Source organism: Furipterus horrens, unplaced genomic scaffold (assembly GCF_987537825.1).
Source record: "Furipterus horrens unplaced genomic scaffold, mFurHor1.1.pri manual_scaffold_3, whole genome shotgun sequence".
Classification (NCBI taxonomy): domain Eukaryota; kingdom Metazoa; phylum Chordata; class Mammalia; order Chiroptera; family Furipteridae; genus Furipterus; species Furipterus horrens.
The window spans coordinates 26,849,380-26,871,579 of NW_028327173.1; the positions used below are offsets into that span (position 1 = coordinate 26,849,380).

Consider the following 22,200-nt stretch of genomic DNA (forward strand, 5'->3'; position numbering starts at 1 on the left):
GAGAGGTTGGGGCCGGGAATATTGATATGGAAGTATCTGGCACACAGATGGTATTTAATGCCATGGATGAGGGCACTTAGAAAAGAGAAGGGGGCCTAGGGCAGAGTCAGCAGGAGAGGGAGAGCCAGCATCAGACACTGAGGAGAGACCATTGAGGTGGGAAGAAACACAGGAGAAAATGCTGTTTATTTGAGATTGGAAAAAAAAGTGTTTCAAGAAGAGTGGTGTGCTGAGAGGTTGATTAAGATCAAACATCAAGCCTGGCTGCTGTGGCTCAGTGGATTGAGCGTCAGCCTGAGAGCCAAGTGTCGCTGGTTCGATTCCCAGTCAGGGCACATAACTAGGTTGCACGTCAGGTCCCCAGTTGGGGGTGCGAGTGAGAGGCAACCACACAGTGATATTTCTCGCTCTCTCTTTCTCCTTTCCCATCCATCTAAAAAAACAAACAAACAAATAAATAAACATGTCCAAATAAAAAAATTTAAAAAAATAGAAAAGATGAAACACCACCAACAAAAATGACACAGATGGCAATGCCTTACATTTGCATAGAACATTTTGATTCTCAAAGCTCTTAAATACATTACTTTATACCTCAGGTGGTATCATTAATCCATTTAGTAAACAAGCATTATTGGATATATACTACATGCCAGGCACAGGGATACAAAAAGCTTATGATCTTTTTAACTTTAGTGAGTATTATATAAGAATTCCCTGGAGAGTTTGTTAAAAAACAGCTGACGGCCCCATTCCCAGAGATTCTGATCTCGTAGGTGTTTCTAGTATCTACATCTGACAAGCACCCCTGAGCTTCTTTTGGTGTAAGTGTTCCTTGGGTCATACTTTGAGATACTTGACCAGTGGGAGATATTAAGATGTTAATTTATTTTATTTCTATACATGCAATCTGTCTACTTCCATAAATAACTTCAAGCAGCTTCTAGGAAATATTTTTAAACTATTTTTTTTTTAAATCAGAATTAGAGAAGACAGAAATGAGAAGGAAGTGTAAGACCTCAGAATGTCTCACAGCTTCCCAAATCCTAAGGGCCTATATTAATGGCAAAATTGGACCATGTTTGGTTCTTAACATCCAGGCAATTAAACAAAAACTGAAAAATAAATAAGTAAATAAATGCCAGTATTTATCAAAACCTTACTGTATTCTAAACATACTGCCAAACATACTGCTATATATATTGTTGTCAGCAGCCGTCCGTCTCGAGAGACGATGGTGTAGCTTCTTAAGAGTCTATCTGCACCGCCAAGAATGGCTGTGCAGTCCGACTCGGGAGTGACACGGTATCTGTCTCCTCCCGTGTTGAATCGACATCTTGCGATGACGCTGGAGTGTCCTCTCCAGTGAAGCTGAAGCTACAGAGCCTGGGCAGGGTGATATGGAGGGTCTGCTGTTGCCCATGCAGCAGACCCCCCCTCTCTTCACAGCTGAAGGGTCCAAGGGAAAGACGGAGTCAATACAGCTTGGCTTCAGGTGCGCCGCAGGAGTTGCCGGTGTTGACTACAACGTCAAACCGCCTTAGGGACTCCGGCTCCGGATTTTCTGTCGGGGTTTACTCCCTTAGCCTTTCCCCTGAAGAGGTATGCCGCAAGGCAGCGGAGGTTTTTTGGAATCAGAGTTTTCCTTCTCTGATGTGCCCTGACTGGAAGATCGAACCAGCGACACTTAGCTCACAGGCCGACGCTCAATCCACTGAGCCAAACCAGCCAGGGTAGCTATATATATAAAATATACTATATTCTAAATACACTACTTAAACATACTTTATGTTAGAAATGTAAGTAGATACAAAATTCACATTTTCTGTGAGAGATCTCAAATTCTCAAGAGAAACAAATGTTATATAATTTATTTTTTTTAAAAAAAGCATGTAAGTAATAGTAGAAGTTTATATGCATCAGGCTAATTGATTTACTTAGAATTTCTCATGTAATCCTTAATCCACTCTAATGAGGTAGATATTGGCTTGCATCATAAGCAAGTAAAACTTAAAGAAATTAAGAAAGTTTCTTCCATGTACACAGCTAATACATGGCAGAGCCAAGATTTGAACCCCAAGTCTGCTTCTAACTGCTAAATTCACTGCATATTATATAATATTTAGAAAATAAAATATATAGATAAAGAAGAAAATAAAAATCAACCATAGTTCAGCTACTATTAGCCACTGTTAAAAACTTAGACATACTTTTCAGTCTTTTAAAAAGTATCTTTAAATAAGTAAATAAGTAAACACGTAAATAAATAAATAAAACGTAGCTTTAACTATTTTCTGAGCATAGAAGTGTGTTTACTTACTTTAAAAGCCTTGGAAAAGAGATAAAAGTATAAAGGAGGCAACAAAACTCTAGTTCTAGAAGCCACTTCACTATTTTGATACATTTCTTAATAGACTTTTGTTTATGCTTTTCTATTTACATATATGTTTTTTTCCATGATAATAATGGAACCATATATACATCAAGTTTTATATCTTCAGTATATAGGTGAGCTTTTTCCTATTTTGTTAATTCTTCAAAAGTATATTTTTGGGAGACTGCTTAAAACTTCATCATGTCACTGCTGCTGGACATTTCAGCTTTCCTTACTTATTGCTGTACAGCTCTGATGAGCAGAAATCTATGTTGGTAAGACTGCAGGTAAACAGACTCTCTCCCCTGCTGGTGGTGATTTATTTGATACAGGTTTCTTCAGGTATTAAGCAATTTGAAAATGTTAATGACCTTTCCAGTAATTCAATTGCTAGGAGTCTTTCTGAGGACCCAAACTTTTTAATTATTTTCCATGCTTTGAACTGTCTTTTCCTTAGGATCTAAACGCTCTTCCCACAGCAATGCTTATTTTTATGGCTTCTTCAAGAACAAGCGAATAGTTTTGTTTGACACTCTACTAGAAGAGTATTCTGTACTAAACCAAGATATCCAGGAGGAGTCTGGCATGGAACCTCACAATGATGGAGAAGGGGACAGTGAAGAAGTCAAAGCTAAAGTAAAAGTGAGTTCTTTTTTTCCTGAGAGACTGGTTTATTTTCTGTGACAACTCAAAATTACATCAGTTTCTGTGAGTGCTGAATTCAGGGAGACTGTCAAATACAACACATGGCCCCTTTATAATTCTGATATTTGGAAGAGGTCATCACTATTACTACATGCTAACTATCTTGCAAGTTTTGCAGAATGTACACGTTAAAATTGGAAGTATAGATAGTAAGTTCTTATGGTTACTGTATAATCAATCTTCAAAACAGGGACTTTATATATATTCCTCATTCGTTTTTGATCAAAGAAATTCCACAGGCAGAATAAAGAGGAGATAAACACTAATATGAGACAATAATTATAGACTCTGGCAATGGAGAGACTTGGATTTGAATCCTGGTTCTGTCATTTAGTAGCTGTGTGTCCTTGGATACATTATGTAATTTGGTCAGTTTTCTTTTGTTTGTCTAACAAATATTTATGAAACATATACTCTGTGCTGAGGTACTTAGATTAGCACTAGGAATACAAAATTAAAGGGGCAAACCCTTGCTCTCAGGGAGCTTATACAATTGCAGTACAATATGGTAATTGCCACAGTAAAGCTATCTATACTGAATGCAGTGATAATCCCAGAAAAGACATTTCCTAAATCTGACCTAAGAGTCTGAGAAAGCCTTTTCTGAGTCCTTTCCTGGACGAGCCAGCTGATGCAGATTAGCAGAATCTAAAGTACCACTACTAAATGGGGGAAAGGAGAGAGTGATAAGAAACAACACAAATGTAATCAGAAACTGTCACCAGTATTTGTATGTGCGATGTGCTCTTGGCTTTGTTATCATTCAGAGATAATTTTGGATTTGTGTAAAGCTGGGGTATAAGTCAAGTTCTCTAAATCATTGGTTTCTTTATTTTTTAAAGATTTTATTTATTTATTTTTAGAGACAGGGGAAGGGAGGGAGAAAGAGAGGGAGAGAAACTTTGATTGGTTGCCTTTTGCACACTCCCTGACTAGGGAACAAACCTGCAACTCAGGTGTGTGCCCTGCCTGGGAATTGAACTAGCAACCTTTTGCTTTGTGGAATGATGCCCAACCAGCTGAGCTAAACTGGGCAGGGCTAAGTTGTTGGTTTCTTAACTAAAAGATGACACCAGCAGGTTTCTCACATCAGCACTGTTGACATGTGGGCCAGATAATTTTTTGTTGTGGGAGGATGTCTTATGCATCATAGCCCATTTAGCAGTGTCCTTCGCCTCTGCCCACTAGATGCCAATGTAAACACCACCACCACCCCGTTGCCACCCCAGCAGTTGTGACTACCAAAAATGTCTCTAGACAGTGCCAGGTGTCTGCGGGTGTAGGGGCTTGTGGGGAAAGATTAGTCTGAGTTGAGAAACACTAGAGTCATAAATATTAAGTGAAATAATATTGGGTGGACCAAAAGTAGGTATACCATTGTGAGTGTACAAAACAGAGTTTATCCTTGTATTATTGTTTATTAAAATTATTGTATCATTTTCCATATAAACAGCTGTAAACCTACTTTTGCCCCACCCTGTATTGTTGAAATACCTTGTAGTTCATTTTATATATTCTAAGTACAAGAAAATAACTATTATCATTTGAACATCTATTTTAACCTAAAAAGATGGTCTAGTAATCTGTCTAGTCTGTTATAAATATATAGATGGAAGAAAAGTCTGTGCAGAGATTAGATAGCATTGGGAAATGCTTAACTCCTTTAATTTTTTATTTATTTTTTAAGTGGGGTTTTTATGGTATTGGAATAAGTCAATTCGGTCTGACCAAAAGTCAGAGGATTTTAAGTCAAGAAGAGATCTTAAGGTTGTCTTATAGACAGGGAAGCTGGAGTCCAGAAGGGCAACCCAGTGACAACACTGAGGGATCATACAAGTTCAGCGAAGCAACCTACTTAAGAGGGATCCACATACAGGGTGGGTCACATAGTAGCCAAACTTAGGCATTAGATAGTGGTTCACTAACTTTAAACAATGTAATGAAATTACTTAATTTTAGTATCGCTGAGAATAGTATTCTTCTGCTTAAATTTTTAAGAAGAGTGGGTGGGTAGCCCTTTGAAGCATGTTGAATGGAGTTTGAGTTATTTTCCTGGCTTCTTCAAAAGCCTGCTTTATTTCATCGACAACTACAAATATTTTAGCATCTATGTATAAGTTACAAGATGAAGACACATTAGACACAGTCCTACCTAAAGAACCTGTAGTATCCCTGGCCAGTGTCACTCAATTGGTTGGAGCATCATCCTGTAAACTAAAGGGTTGCAGGTTCAATTCCTGGTCACAGCATATGCCTAGGTTGCGGGTTCAGTCCCTGATTGGGGTGTGTGCAGGAGGCAACCGGTTAACGTTTCTTACATCCAATGTTTTTTTCTTTCTCTCCTGCTTGCTCACTCACTTGCTTGCTCCCCCCACTCCCAAAGTAAATAAATAAGAACCTATAGTAAAGGAGACTAGATATATATACAAATAACCCATACTTTAAGGCAAAGTGTGGTAAGTATACTAAGTGGCTGAAATAGTGTGACTTTCAGAAATTAAGATGGTTCTTTAGAAAGGATATTTGAACTAAATAGAATTTTTACTTGGGCACAGGCCTTTTCACATTGAAGACATGAAATGAATAAACCTATAGAGAGGAAAAGAAAACTACACAATGACTATTCTAAGACCAATGATTGAATGGATTCTTGTAAATGGAGAAAGGTAGACGAGGACCAGTTTGTAAAATACTCCTTCCTGAAGACATGGAGTGGTTGTTTCCAGTGGCCTGGAAAATTTAGATTGACTTGAGTAGAGACCAGAGCTTGTTTTAGGAAGCTTAAAATTTGGTGGCAGCATATCGGATAGAGCAACGATTGGAGGCAGGGAGGCTTCTAGGGCCTGTTGCATCAAGATAATCCAAGATAGGCATGAAATAATGAGGGCCTGCACTAGAATGAAAGGTCAGAATAAGTGAAAGAGTCACAATAAAAGATGGATTTAAAGTACTTGGTAATTGCTATTATGCGGAGTGAAAGAGTAGGTCAAAGATTGACTCAGCACTCATAACTGTATTGCTTTCTAGTGTATGTCCCACTGGTGAGATGATTTTATTTTTTTAAGATTTTATTTATTTATTTTTAGAGAGAAGGGAAGGGAGGAAGAAAAAGAAGGTGAGAAACATTGATGTGAGAGAGAGACATTAATCAGTTGCCTCTTGTACATGCCCCAAATGGGGGACTGAACCCATAACTCAAGCATGTGTCCTGACCAGGAATCATACTGGCAACCTTTCACTTTGCAGATGAGGCCACACCGGTCCGGGCTGATGAGATGATTTTAGCTAATATATCAATATTTTAAATTTGAATAGCTATATATTAATTATTTTAGGAAAAATAAAACAAGCATATTCATGAGTATTGTCATTTAGGATAAGGCTAAGATTTAAAAAGTAAATTGGTTTAAAGAAAGATGCTAAGTTCTGGTGGGTGTAGCTCAGTTAAATGGAGCATTGTCACGTAGACTGAGGGATCACGGGTTCAATTTCTGGTCAGGGCTCATGCCCAGTTTGCAGGCTCAATCCCCCATCAGAGCGCATAGGAGAAGGCAGCCAGTTGATATTTCTCTCTCACATCGATGTCTCTCTGTCTCTGTCTCCCCCACCCCCTTCTCTCTCTCTCTGAAAGCAGTGAAGAAAAATGTTCTCAGGTGAGGATAAAAAAAATAAAAATGGAAAAAAAAGAAAGAAACTAAGTAAATAATCACATAGAGTACACAGATGTGGCAGATGTTTAGGAAACTGATTTATTCAGCACCTGCTACTGACTACCTACTGCGTACAATGCAACGGGGGATGCAAAGATGGTTTTAAGTCTGGATGATGTAGAGAAGATGAATCATTTCATTTTTAAACAAGTTTAAGGAAGAACATTAAAATTATCTGAAATTCCTCTTAGAGATAACTACTATGAACATTTGAATGTCTCTATACTTGCTATTAACATTTTTAAAAAATGTCTAGGGAACTTATTCTCTGGAATTTTACCCTTCAGAAGACAAATGGGACACATAATTTGAACAACCTGTGTCAAAAGCAAATTAAATAAAAGGAAAATTGAAACCATATAAAAGATGTACAGAAAGGCCGCCCTTTTGTAGAGGAAGACAAGCATTTTCCAAGCAAGTGCTAGGGTTAGGTGAAAGTCTTCCTAACTGATAAGTATAATAGAAGTGACACAGGCCTCAAAGATGTGGGGTTGAATTTTACCCACTACTTGTTAGCAGGATGATGTTAAGCAAGACATTTTAATTTCTCACCCTGGCTGGGTAGCTCAGTTGGTTAGAGCGTTGTCGTGATATGCCAGGGTTGCGAGTTTGGTCTCCCGTCAGGGCACATACAAGAAACAACCAATGAATGCATAAATAAGTGGAACGACAAATCGATGTTTCTCTCTCTCTCCCTCTCACCCCCTCTCAAATCAATAATTTTTTTTTAAAGATTTATTTTATTTTATTTTATTTTTTTAGAGAGGGGAAGGAGAGGAAAACATCGATCAGTTGCCTCTCTCGTGCACCCCAATGGGGGACTGAACCCGAAACCTAGGTATGTGCCCTGACCAGAATTGAACCTGCAACCTTTCAGTTTATGGAACAATGCTCCAACCAACCGAGCCACACTGGCCAGGGCAATTTTAATTTCTTAGCTTCCTTTTCTTCCTCTTTAAAATGAAGATAATACTTTCTATCCTGTCCAGTTTGCTGTTGTGAAGATCAAATGAATTCGTGCATGAATTTATATAAAAAGAAAAGTATTTATACTATAGATAACTAAATAGTGTGGTATTTATTTCCATTCTTTTGTATGAAATTAGTGTGGGAAGAGAAGAAAATCCAGTTCTGCCTAAGACTCTGCAACAAATAAGCAAGTACCCTTTTTCTGGAAAGTGATCCTTGTTTAAACTCTTTTCATTTGTATTCCTTTTTAAGTATATTTTATTGATTATTACAGTAGTCCCAATTTTTCCCCCTTTGCGCCCCTCTGCCCAGTAACCCCATTCCCCAGCAATCCCACCTCCCTTAGTTCATGCCCATGGGTCATGCGTATAAGTTCTTTGGCTTCACCCTTTCCTATATTATTCTTAACTTTCCCCTATTTTGTACCACCAAATATGCTTCTTAATCCCTGCACCATTTCCCCATTTCTCCGCCTTCCGCCTTCCAGTTGATAACCCTCCAAATGATCCCTATACCTATGATTCTGTTCCTATTCTGGTTGGCTTAGTTGGATTTTGTTTTTATTTTTTAGATTCAATTGTTAATAGTTGTGAGTTTGTTGTCATTTTAGTGTTCATAGTCTTGATCTTCTGTTTCTTAAATAAGCCCCTTTAACATTTCATACAATAATGACTTGGTGATAATGAACTCTTTTAGCTTTACCTTCTCTGGGAAGCACTTCATCTGCCCTTCCATTCTAAATGATAGCTTTGCTGGATAGAGTGATCTTGGTTGTAGGTTCTTGCTTTTCATTACATTGAATACTTCTTGCCAGTCCTTTCTTGCTGCCAAGTTTCTTTTGAAAAATCAGCTGAGAGTCTTATAGGCACCTCTTTGCAGGTAACTCTGCTTTTCTCTTGCTGCTTTTAAGATTCTTTCTTTATCTTGAAACTTTGGCATTTTAATTATGATGTGTCTTGGTGTGGTCCTTTTTTCATCTAGCTTGTTTGGAACTCTCTGTGGTTCCTGGACTTGAATGTCTATTTCCTTCACCAAATTTGGGAAATTTTCCTTCATCATTTTCTCACATAAGCTTTCAATTTTTTGCTCTTCCTCTTCTTCTGGCACCCCTATGATTCGGATGTTGGCATGTTTAAAATTGTCCCAGAGGTTCCTAAGCCTCTCTTCATTTTTGTCAGTTCTTGTTTCCTCATTCTGTACTGGTTGACTGTTTATTTCTTCCTTATGTTCCAAATCATTGATTTGAACCCTGGTTTCCTTCCTTCACCATTGGTTTTATGTGGATTTTCCTTCGTTTCACTTAGCATAGCCTTCACTTTTTCCCTTATGCATTTGCCATACTCAAGCATATCTGTCAAGCCTGTGAGCATCTTTATCACCAGTGTTTTGAATTCTGCATCTGTTAGGTTGGCTATCTCCTCGTCTGTTAGGTTGGCTATCTCCTCATCACTTAGTTCTCCCACTGGAACCTTGATCCGTTCCCCCTTTTGGGCCATCCTTCTCTCTCTCCTCATTCTGACAGGCTCCTGTGTTTGTTAGCCTCCACGTCCCAGGTAGAGCTGTCACTCCTGTTACCTTATAAGGGGCGGAGACTTAGGTATTTGTTAGTACAGGCGACCTGTTTCACCACATTGTGGTGCTGTATGTGGGGGAGGGGTCTGAGAGGGAACAATGCCGCTTGCTCAGCACTTGCCCCTTTTCCAGGCACTTCTTCCACTTTTGTGGGACTGGCGCCTCTCTAGCTGTTGCTCTGGCCGTCGTTCCCAGAGTGGGTGGGTCTGGGGATGTTCTAGGACCGTGGGGGCCCTTTAAACAAGCAGACTCTGCTGAGAGACTGGCAGTTTCTGCCTCCACCCCAACCCCCACTGGTTTGCAGTCAGAAGCAATGAGGCTTGATTATCTCTGGTGCTGGGACTGTGAGCTGCATGGTCTGGTCAGGAGCTGGGAATGCTCCCCAGGTGTCCCTCCCCAGTGACTGTGCTTTCCACTGGCCTGCCTTTGTCGCCATTGCTGCCACCACACCGCGTCCTCTCCACCCCGGCTCTGCCCCTCCTGCCTGTCTGGATGAGTATTTCTTCATTGTATCTTTGTTTGTTGGACTTCATGCAGCTTGATTTTCTGGAACTTCTGGTTGTCTCTAGTTTTGAGGTAGTTGTATTCCTTCTTAGTTGTGGAGGGAGACTCAGTTTGTCTGTCTACGCCTCCATCTTGGCCAGAAGTCTTCATTTGTCTTTTTGATTGTTACTCTTGTACAGTTCTGAATAGCTTCCGAAGTCCAGATGTCAAACCTATAATCTGCGCTATCTAATAGAGAACTGGTAGTTTGTTGGGGTTTTTTTAAAGATTTTATTTATTTACTTCTAGAGATGGAGGGAGGGAGAAAGAGAGGGAAAGAAACATTAATGTGCAAGAGATACATCCATCAGTTGCCTCTCGCACACTCCCAACTGGGGACCTAGCTCCCAACTGGGGACCTGTCCCCCTGCCCAGGCATGTGCCCTGACTGGGTATTGAACCGGTGACCTTTTCAGTTTGCAAGCCAGTGCTCAATCCACTAAGCCACACCAGCCACGTGAGAACTGGTTGTTTTTATAAAAGATTTATAGTTTGTATTGGGAAGCAGCTAACTAGTGAAAACAGAACCCTGAAGACTATTAATTTATATAAAATGAGGCTAACGATACCTGCCTTACAGAAATGGAGATGAATGAACTGTATGTAAAATACCTAATACTCACTGTCAGATGCATAAGCCATTAATGAGTGGAAGCTAGTATCATCATTATTATTAAACAAAAACAACCATATTTTTGCTTATTACTAAAGTAATAGAAAAGCTAGAAAACATCAATAACAAAATCATTTATTTATTTTAAAGATTTTGTTTTTATTTATTTTTAGAGTGAGGGGAAGGGAGAGAGAAAGAAGGGGAGAGAAACAGTGATGTGAGAGAGGAACATTTATCTGTTACCTCTTACCTGTCAGCCATACCCTAGCTGGGAACCAAACCTACAACCCAGGCATGTGCCCTGCTGGGAGCTGAACTGGTGGCCTTTCGCTTTACAGGACGATGCCCAACCAACTGAGCCACTCCAATAGGTAGTAACAAAATCATTTATGATCAAACTAACCATAATATCTAACTATGTTTATGGTTAGTTGGATATATGGATTGTTACCAATTTTTTGCTGTTAAAAATGTTGACAAAAAGAAATGTTCTTGCAGTGAATATATTTGTATGTAAATCTTCAATTACACCTCTTAACTTTCCACCTTAGAATAGTTGTCTGTTAATTGGTGCATTAATTCATTACTCCCTTTTAGTGGCCATGCGCTGAAGGTACAAGTACGCCTGTGTCTCTTAGATATTGAAAGAACTAAGTTAGTTATTGCATCTTTTCTTTCTCAGCTAAATGTACTCTGACCTATATTCTAATATTTAGAATGAAAAGATATAATAAATTTAAATACTATCTTGCAAATCTCTCTTTTTTTGAGAGAGAGAGAGGGCAAAGGAGGGAGGCAGAGAAGGAAAGAGAAGCATCTACGTTCAGTTGCCTCTCACACGCCCCCAACTGGGGACCTGGCCTGAAACCCAGGCATGTGCTCTGACTGGGAATTGAACTGGCAACCTTTTGGTTCTCAGGTTGGCACTCAATCCATTGAGCCACACCAGCCAGGGCGCAAATATCTTTAATTGTTCCCTTTTTCTTATGTATCTATTGAGATTTGCTTTAAGTGGTCACTTTCCTTAAAAGTGAGGAATTGGTGAAGGAGGGGAAAAGAGGTGAAATATCTAGATTCCAATAAATCTTGTGTCCGTGTTCCCATTAGGTTGCATTTTTCTAAACTGTATAAAGAAAAATCAATTCCATGCTCACCTGTTGTTGTTTTTTTGTACTTCACTCTTTTAAGTAGCTGGAGTTTACTTCAAAACCTGTAGCCTTCACTTTCTAGGATATATGTTTTCTAATTGTTTGTTGCAGGATGCTATATGTCTCCAGTAGATCAAGCTTGTTTATTATTTTGTTCAGATCTTTATATCATTATTGATATTTTATTTGCATTTCAGTAATTGAGAGAGGGATGTTAACATCCTCTATTATGACAGGTTTGTCAGGTTTTCTTTACAAATATGACAATTTTGAATTAATTCTGAGAAATAGTAGTAGGTACATAAAAACTTAGAATTATTGTTTTCTTCTGTTAAACTGTAGCTTTGTCATTCTTCTGTAACCTTCTTTAATAATGCTTTTTTGCCTCTAAGTTGATTTTGTCTGATATTATACTACTACCAGCTTTTTTTTTTTTTTTTTTTTTTTTTGGTTAATGCTTACTAGAAGTTATGTAATCATTTTACTCTTCAAAAAAAGTTGAGATAAAATTTACCGTTTCATCCATTTTAACGTGTACAAATTCAGTTTTTTAGTGTACACTTACTGTAATGTTGTGCAGTTATCACCAGTCTCAGTCGTCTTTTGCTTTTAACCTTGTCATCCTGTGTTTCCGACGTCTTATACACAGACTGTAGATGGATTTTGTTGTTCCAGCTGACAGCCACTATCTTTTTTATTGACAAGCTTAGTGAATCCCCAGTTGAAATGTCCTCTTCTTCTGCTCTATCCCGAGAACCAACTTCCAGGATTCTGCCAGGATGAGGGAGGAGCGATGGCCTTTTGATTTGGAGCTGGAGAAAGAATCTGGAGCTACACCTCCCTCTCAAACAGCTCTCACCCAGTTCTGACTTGAGTCACCTCCCTCTTCTCCCCCAGCTCCATAGTATCTGGCGCTGTTAGTCCCCAAGCCTTTGAAGCCTCTGGTGTAAAGGAGGCCGGTTCTCTTTTCTCCATCTGCTCTCCTGCTTCCAAAATGTTGCTGTTGTCACCTCTACTGTTTGCCTCGTTCTTGTGGGTTTATATCATTCATATATATATATATAAAACCAGGTTTTTGAGGGTGTTGGTGGGAATAAAATTAGATGTGAGTATTCTTTCTGCCATCTTAAATTGGAAGTCTCAATTTTTTAAATGGCAATTTGTGGTATATTTTTGGAGGTCCTAAGTGATATGTGCTTATTTGGATATAATTTGGAATATAAGAAAGATATAAACTAGTTAAACATCACTATAATTCTACCATAAAGAAAAAACTACTGTGGACATTTGGATACATTGAACAGTTGCGGTCTGTTTCCTAGATTTCTGTATTTTTACAAACATATTCACATTTTTTCATAATTAGAGTCATACTATGTTTTTAGTTTTGTTTTCTGCTTTCTTCATGTAATTAAACCATTTTCACATGTCAGAACGTAATCTTTGAAAACACTATTAGGTCTGTAGCATCACTGTTGTTTGACACTGTTCATCATGAGCAATTTCCCATGTTACAACATGATTTTTGAAAACAGAATTTCTAATGGGTCTATAATATGGCTGTCCTGTGACTTTGTCATGATTTATTTAACTCTTGTCCTGTTGATAAAGATTATATTTTTTCCATTTTTTTGTAATCGGGATTCAACTGTAAGCTTCATGAAGTCAGAATATGTCTGTCTTGTTCGTGATTCTATCTTCAGTGCTTAACCCAGTGACTATAACATGGAGTGGTTCAGAGAATGTTTTGTTAAGTGAATGAACAGTTTTGCACAAAAGTTAGATTGTTTCCTTAAGTTAGAATCAAAGATGGGACTTTACTGGGTTAAAAGGTATAAACTTTGTGAAGGGTCTTGATAATTTATACTTAATTTGGTCTTTGATTCAGAATAAGAAACAAGGATGCAAAAATGAGGAAGTACTTGCTGTACTAGGCCATGAAATGGGACATTGGAAGTTGGGACACACAATCAAAAATATCATCATTAGCCAGGTAAGTTTGGAGTGGCACTTCCCTTTTTATGAAGTGGAAGTCAAATTAGAAGTATGGCAGGTATGAGAGGTTATGTGGTAGAGAGGTTAAGATAGACTCTACAACCTGGCCACCTGGCTTCAGGTCACAGCTCCCTGAGTCACTCACTACCCATGTGAGTGACCTCCCGCAAATTCCTGAACCCCTCTGCCACCATTCCCTTATTGCATGATAATACCTCATAGGACTGATGTCAGAATTAAATGAGTTAATACATGTAAAGAGTTTGTAGTAGTATTTAGAAAGCAGTAAGTACTATAAAATATTTCTTGGTATCACCATCGTCATCGCTACCTCCTGAGTTATTCAGCTGTAGGGGCTGTAAGATCAAAAGGAGTGGGTCTAAATAAGTTGGACAATAAATTATTTTTTAAAAAACATTTTTTCTCATTTAAAAGTAATTACACATCCATTGAAAAGGAACTGGAGAATGTAGTGTATATAAAGAAGAAAGTAACAATTCCTGTAACATTCCCCCTCTGAGTATTAATATCTCTAAAGCCCCAGAATGACCACAAATTTGCAGGCTCTGGGTGAAATAGCACTATGTCTTGTTAACTGGATCTGAGCATTTGTGGCCTTAACTGAGTCTTAAGTGGGACTCTGTACCTTTCTAAAAGGCCCGCTGGTTCTGGGTGTTGGATTATATGGGAAGACTTATGAACCCCTGTAGGTACCTTTCTTTTGCCTTATATCTGTAGGTAATAAAAATGAGTTCCTGGGCTTGAAGCTGTGTTGTATGGATATATAACAGTAAGACATTAAATAAGTCCAAATCCAAGTTCAAAGTAAGTATTTAGTCTAATAAGGAAAATCACTGTCCGTTTCTTGAAAGCAGGTCCAATGGAATCAGCTTATCATGAGGCTGTGGGCTGGTCCCTAAGGTGTGCTGCCTTATCAGGGCTGGGGTTGATTGCCTCTTCTAAAATAAATGGGGCACCTAGCAGTAGCCAGTGAGGGGGGATGTCTGTGTTGTTGACTAATGCATGGACTCCATCCCTTTCGCCTTGGCCACTTTGTTCATGAGTCCCTCAACCAAGTTCCTGAGTGGCCGGGGAAAGAGACTGGCTAACATCCACAGAGCAGGCATTTTCTCCACGTGACCATTGAGAAACGCCTCTATTGTGGGGATTATCACACTCAGGGCTAATTTTGGAAGTTTTCCCACATCCTTCTTTTCCAAATCGCCTTGTTAGCTGTCCTCTAGTGTGTCCCCAAGGCCCTGGTCATCCAGCCAAACCAGTAGTTACCCACTGCCAGTGAGTTAGTACATGTCCTCAGCTTAGACCCTCTACTTCCAGCCTGAGTGAACAGTGAGATAAACTGCTTGAAGTTCCTCATGGAGAGAATCTCCCCTGTCCACTGTCTGCCAGGGCCATCCTTGTGTGCACTGGGATGCCATAGCATTCCACTTTTAGCTGGTGCCAGCGTATTGTGTTATTTGTAAGATAGGCTCAAATGTTTCCTCCTCACTTAAATGATAATAGGGAATTCCCTATGAGTAAGGGTTAATTGAAGGGTGACAGATCTCAGGAGTTGGCATACCAGGGGTATGAGCCACCTGCTTATTTAACTTACTTCTGCCTTCATGACTTCCTTCATCCCTACTCCTGTATATACCTGATATAGGCGTGCTGGGCATACCATTTTCCTTGCTCGGTGGATAATTAACATCCAGGTCAGGAGAAGCAGCTCAGATTGCAGGATCATGGTGTCCTGTGATCAAGAATTAGTCTTTAGTAGAGACCAGTAGCAAAGCAAAAGTTGTTTTTCGAAAGGACTATGGTTACTTGATGGAAATGGAGTGCATAGCTCGCAGTTCTAGGGGCCTTCGCTGTGAGTGTAGTTTTCTCTTGGAGCTCGTCATGCTGGATCTGCAGGGTTCTAAAGGCCGGGTGGCAAAACTGCTTGCAATCCATCCCGGGCCAGTGGGCGAGCTGTCTTATGCTCTGATGTCCACTCTCGGCTGGCAGCTTTTGGGTCATCTGGACAATGGATGGAACAGTACACTTAAGTATGGTATATGTGGCTTCTACGTCCTCATCTCCCAAGGGAAAAGAATGGTATTTGTTCTTCAACTTCATTGGTTCAGACTTCAGACTTTTCTCTCTCATATATTGTTAAAGATAGATTTGCTTTTCTCTTGGACCTTTCTAACTGCAATGTACAGCTCCAGGGGTCCTAAGGAGAATTCAAGGGAAGCCAGTTTCTTTTGAGCCTCCACACCAAGGTCAACGGGGAGGCCTTATGTTTGGTTATTGTCTAGTGCAAACAAAGCTGGAATCCATTCCAGCCCTTTAAGTTTTTACAGAAAGTATCCCATTACACTTGATCACTTTAAACCCTCCATTTAAACCTGTCCTTAAAGAAAACTATATGTAGTTTATACATTTGAGGAAATTTTGTTTTTCCTTTTAGAACAAAAGTAAAACTATAATCCTATGTAAATAACCTTTTCTGCCCTTACACTAACACCATTCTTAAAGTCACACCATGATGTCTTTTTCTATTTTTTGGCACTACGGTGAAATCAGCTTAGTAATAACTTAGAAATTTTGTGTCCTTTGTAGATGAATTCTTTTCTGTGTTTCTTCTTGTTTGCTGCATTAATTGGTCGAAAGGAGCTTTTTGCTGCATTTGGGTTTTTTGACAGTCAACCTACTCTAATTGGACTACTGATCATCTTCCAGTTTATTTTTTCACCTTACAATGAGGTAATGTATAATCTTTAAAATAATCTCACATATGCCCTTGCCTGTTTCAGAACTAGAACCACTAAGGTAATGAAAAAAGAAATAAACAAAATTATAGTTTTAACAAAGAAATGAAACAAAGTCCTTTAGTCCCTTGATTTACTGACCAGAATTTTAAAGGTAGCAAAAAAAAACCCCAAGCCCAAATAAACAAATCCTTGTTGTATACTGTTAGAGGGAAAAGTTGAAGATTAGACTCTGGTAATATAAGCCTTGATATTACTCATGCCTCAGAGTCTGGGTGGATAGAAGTGAACTGTTGGAATGCTATGTCCTAGACCACATGTTCACCCAAGTTTGGGTGACAATCCATGTGTGAGGGGATAAAACAAAGAATATTTGAGTTTATATGGCTAGATAAGGGAGGCTATATGAGAGTGTTTCTCTGCTTGTGTTCTCTGATCACCTGCTTCAAAATTGCCTTAGGGTTTCACCCCACACCCTCTAAATCAGAATTGGGTACTTTATGATAAATAAGTTCAAGAACCACTGCTCTGTGATTGCTCAGTAGTGGGACTTCGTACATATAAGGCATGGATCACTGAGACTTAACAAATCAGATGATAACAACATGTCAAATTTGATTAGGCTTCCAAATTAAACCAAGAAATAACATTGGGGATCTTGAGATATCTCCATTCAGAAGCATATACTTTTTGGGACAAGGTTTTAAGATAAACTGAATGAATTCCATTTCTTCATAAAAAGGGGGAGAAGAGTAAGGCACTAGAAAAGAGAGGAACAGATCGTATTTATATAGCATTGACCACATAAACTAAACAAAATTTCCAGAGAACTGAGATTATCTTTAAACTCTTTTAAATTTACATATTTAGGTGGGTTGTTTTTTTTTTCAAATTATAAGAGAAAGTTTACTTAGAAAGTCACAGAGGTAGAGAAGTGAGCCAGCTGGGCTGCATGGACTCGGGCAACAAGGTACAGAAGCAAAAGGAGGGCCCTTGGAGCTTAGGAGAGGGAAAGGCAAAGGGAACACCCTTTGCAGTGGGGAGGAGAGAGGGCGCCTAACTTTATATTTTACATTTTATTGGAACTATTTGTAAAATGCCTTATCCAGTTTGTTACGGGTTAAAAAGGTTATAGGCCACCTTATAATGATATTGTCATTTCTGTCTTCTGTCACAATTCAGTAATGCCTTAAGGACTCTGAACTATGTATGCAAATGACCCCAGACCACTCTGCTTTTTCAGCAGTTGTGCTGTCTGTCTTGTCTGTCTGCCTATCTATCAATTTATTGAACTAATTTTCTTGTCTCTTCCCTCACAGTCAGGCTGCCAATCCTAGCTACTGTCTGTTTGACTTTCCATTACAGTCACTGTCCTTTGTAATTTTCTTCTTTAACCTACCATAGACTGGGAAACAGCTCATCATCCTCATTAAGTAGGAGTTACTGGATTCTGACCGAGGAGAGGGGTCCCCTTTTAAATAGTGTTAATAGTTATCCTTTGTGGCATCTAACTGGGCTGCTCAGAGGGTTTTACTTTGTTTGCTTCCTTAAATTGAGTGGTTGAGTTCAATTCAAAACATGTCTAAGTAAATATGTGGGGTATTAGAGTAATTCGAAATGTGATTAATCCACAGAGATATTAACTTAAAACGTTGAAGAGGCCCTGACTGGTATGACTCAGTTGGTTGGGCTTAATCCCACAAACCAAAAGATCACTGGTTGGGGCACATGCCTTGTTTGGGGGTGTGTGAGAGGCAACCAATCGATGTTCTCCCTCTTTCTCTCTCCTTTCCCCTCTCTCTAAAAATAAATAAAATGTTTTTTAAAAGAAAATTAACAAAAGCAGAAAACACTTTGCCTGGGACACTTAATATCCAGACAGACTGACACCCCACCCCCACCCCCCGCCTTAATGATTCTATCTTTAAAAGTACATTCAAGATTTGGAAAGAAATTTTAGGCAGAATTCCGTTTTTAGGTTTGACCATACCTTAGAAGATATAAAGAACTCCCAGACTTTACTTGGTGTTTTTGTTTTTGTTTTATAGAGAAAGAGAGCAGATTATTAAGTGATAGTGCCCTCCACAGAGCATGGGAGCAGGTCAGCTCTGAGCAGAGATTGACCCCCCAGTGGCCGGAGGGATTCTATTCTTATAGGGCAGATATTTATTTCCTTTCACGTCACAGACTTTACCTTGAAACTCCTATTTGCTAGTGGCAGTAAGAGGTACAAATGAGAGACTTTTAAAACTTTTTAATGCTGAAGTATTTTAAGATAAGAAATATCTTTAATAATGTGTCATTCAACCTGCAATATTTCAGTATGCAAAGAAATTAGTTTTTTCTCAGAAATTTTTATTTTCAAATGAAATTTATCCTCTTCATGTCATCTTTGGAGACTAGATATATTGGGTTGACTAAAAAGCTTGTTTTTTTCCATAAGATGGCTCTAGTAGTGCTTAATTGTCTTTAAGTTCATTCGAAACGACTTTGTTAGATTGTATTGTGACAGCTGTCATGGCAACATGTGTTAAAAAGAAAAAACTCATCTAAATTGGTGAATTTTTGTGTAGCCATTTTAATATTGAAGATGGAAGAAAATACGCAATACTTTCAGCACATTATGCTTTATTATTTCAAGAAAGGTAAAAACACAATTGAAATGCAAAAAAGAAGATTTGTGCAGTGTATGGAGAAGGTGCTGTGACTGATAAAATGTGTCAAAAGTGGTTTGTGAAGTTTCGTGCTGGAGATTTCTCACTGGATGATGCTCTACAGCGGGGTACACCAGTTGAAGTTGATGACAATCAAATCTTGACATTAATTGAGAACAATCAACGTTATACCATATGGCTGATAGCCAACATACTCAAAACATCCAAATCAATAAATTTATTGCTGAAAATGAGAAACATGTATTTTGTGGAAAAAAAACTAAATGGACTTTTTGGCCAACCCAATAAATTCTGACAGTGCTTCCATAGCTCAGAACATTTTAGAAAATTTAACTTGGAGATTATCATTAGAAACTAGCATATTTTTTAGAATATTCTCAGTAAAGACTGTTACTGTCCTTTAAAGGTAGGTAGGTGATCAAGAATATTTTTTTAGAAAGGATGAAGAGTCTGAATATAAATTATTACGACTTCATTCCCACTCTGAGGAAGGTGGCCTGCATGGGCTTTGGAGTCATTGAGAATTTCAGTGCTGCCACCTTCTGGCTGTGTGACCTCAAGCAAATTATCTAACCTGCCTGAACTTCGCTTTCCTCATCTATAAAACAGGAGCAAGAGTAATTACCTTATAGGATTGTTGGGGAATATGTAAAGTGCCTGGCAGATAGCAGATTATTATTATTTTTTTAAGATTTTTTAAATTTATTTTTAGAGAGGGGAAGGGAGGGAGAGAAACATCAATGTGTGGTTGCCTCTTGCACACCCCAAACTGGGGACCTGGCCTACAATCCAGGCATGTGCCCTGACTGGAAATCGAACTGGCGACTCTTTGGTTTGCAGGCTGGCGCTCAATGCACTGAGCCATACCAGCCAGGCCCAGCAGATTCTTAATTAGTATTTTTTGGTAAAGTTACCATTCATTTGGATATTTATTTGTTTCTGGTCTATTTACTTGTGGGAGGGGCTCAATTTATAATAATTCCCCCATCCCAGGTTTCCTAAGTACTAGTGACCTTTCTCTGGGCCTGCTGTGTCTCTGATCCTGAGCTGTACTTCCTCTAATGTCTTACTTAGCTCTTAGAACCTTCAGTGACAACAAACAGGTGGGCAATGGTTAAAACTTTTTTATTTACTTTTTCAGGTTCTTTCTTTTTGCCTAACAGTCCTAAGCCGCAGATTTGAGTTTCAAGCTGATGCATTTGCCAAGAAACTTGGAAAAGCTAAAGACTTATATTCTGCTTTAATCAAACTAAACAAAGATAACTTGGGATTCCCTGTTTCTGACTGGCTGTTTTCAATGTGGCATTATTCTCATCCTCCGCTACTAGAGAGACTTCAAGCTTTGAAAATTTCAAAACAAGACTGAGTTGCCTAGGATCTGCAACTGAAGACATTTCTGATCATTTCTGTCCTGACAGCATGTTCCAGCTCTTGATGTTTTCAAACATTTTTTTAAAAAATTATTAAGTACAGTAAAACCCAGATGTAAATACATTTAATATCTCATTTCAAAAATTATTTTAATAATCCATTTCTTAATGAAAACACTGGATGAAAAGTTAAGGCTAATTAATACTTTTACCTTTAACATTGAATTTACCATCAACTTGTAAAATTATTTAAGCAAATACAGAATTTGTTTTATTTGCACATTTACATGGAATCTGCACATAAGGGCATATGTTTGAAAGAGGATTCACCACCTCCGAGTCCTTCACCACCTCCGAGTCCTGTCTGTAATGCAGAAACAGTGGTTCCGAATCATTGTGCTCATATCTGAGTTGAGACTTGTTTTTCCTTTTATGGTGTTACGATTTTATCTGGCTAATCAGTGTTTTAAATAAGGAAGAAAGATAATAATTGGGAAGGCTGATGTTATTTAGATGAAAGTAGTTAGAAATATGTCCTACTGTTCTACCAGATTTCTCTGTTCCCTCTCTTGCTATGCACTGATCAGGAATTAGAATTTGAAATTAGAAATTGTGTATAGAATGTTTTAAATCATTGGGTTTGGGTTTTGTTTTTAAGAAAATCTCAGTCTTTATCTTTCATTCCCCTGGTGGATATGATCCCATTAGAGGTAAACTAGTATTTTTCAAAACAGCCTTTTCCTCATTTATACTCTTTTATTCAATAGATGGTATATCGTTTCACTTAGCAGAAATTGCTATATTGAACAAGTTTTGCTATTTTTAAAGTGGCAAAATGTGGGAAGAAGAAGAAATGATATTTTGAGACATAAAAGTGAAAATACTGATGATTCTTTTATTATAAGAAAAAATATAGTTTTCTATCGCTTTCAGGGACAGAAGAGTTGAGGTTTTTATTTTTGTAATTTTTATTAGTAAGTTATAAGTACTATTTAATCGGTCCTGGTTCCATTTTTGAAAATTAAACTTCTTGATATGCAGATCGTTTTTCTTTTTGAAACAAATGTCATGAAAGATCTCTTTGCCAGTTTCCAAAGCTGCGTGTTTGACTGCATCATATCTCTGTCCACTTCCTGTATGAGAACTTGCTTTGTGCCTCAGCTCTCCCACCCACAGGTGATGCTTACCTTCTGGGCATTCATTCCAAAGTGGATCAGCTGGTATCTGGACAGAAAGTCTTTTGCTCAGCTCATAATTGGGTGATGTCTTTACATGGAAATACAATAAAAATAAAAATCTAGTTTAGCACTGCATTATTTATTTCCCTACGGCTGAAAGAGGAGCAGGCCTATGATTTCATCCCGCACTCTTTACTGCAAACCATGCTGTGTGGACTGCCTTTCCTTCCTTCGGTGCCTTTAAATCAAAATTTCAGCCCTGCACAAGTGAACCATTAAAATTGCCAATGCAGATTCATGTGCTTTGTCTTTGATTTGACAAAATTTGTGTCTCGTTTGCTGCCTACCTCTGTGTTTATTACCTAGAGGAACTGAGTTGCTAGGCCATGAAGAACAGCAGGAAGAACAGCCCTAGTGCGGAGGGAGGTCAATGCTGTTACTGTCCCTCATGTGCACAGGCCTCGTCAGTCTCCTGCTCCACTCCAGAGCGTTGGCAGTTTTTGCTGGTGTTTTCTCAAAAGCTTCATTCAGAACCATCCCATCTCCGTTTTCATAACCTCGAATTGTCCTGGGCCTGTCTGGTCTGCTCCAG

At 38.6% G+C, this 22,200-nt stretch overlaps 1 protein-coding gene across 1 annotated transcript in view; it reads left to right on the forward strand.

The window, feature by feature from the left end:
• Window positions 1-20,769, forward strand: part of ZMPSTE24 (zinc metallopeptidase STE24) — a 37,163-nt gene extending 16,394 nt beyond the window's left edge. Inside the window, exons 7-10 of the mRNA XM_090271574.1 lie at window positions 2,832-3,016; window positions 13,523-13,627; window positions 16,237-16,380; window positions 20,202-20,769. Coding sequence (XP_090127700.1) covers window positions 2,832-3,016; window positions 13,523-13,627; window positions 16,237-16,380; window positions 20,202-20,426 — 659 coding nt within the window. The 3' untranslated portion in view covers window positions 20,427-20,769. The remainder of the gene's footprint in view (window positions 1-2,831; window positions 3,017-13,522; window positions 13,628-16,236; window positions 16,381-20,201) is intronic.
• Window positions 20,770-22,200: the final 1,431 nt, after the last annotated feature.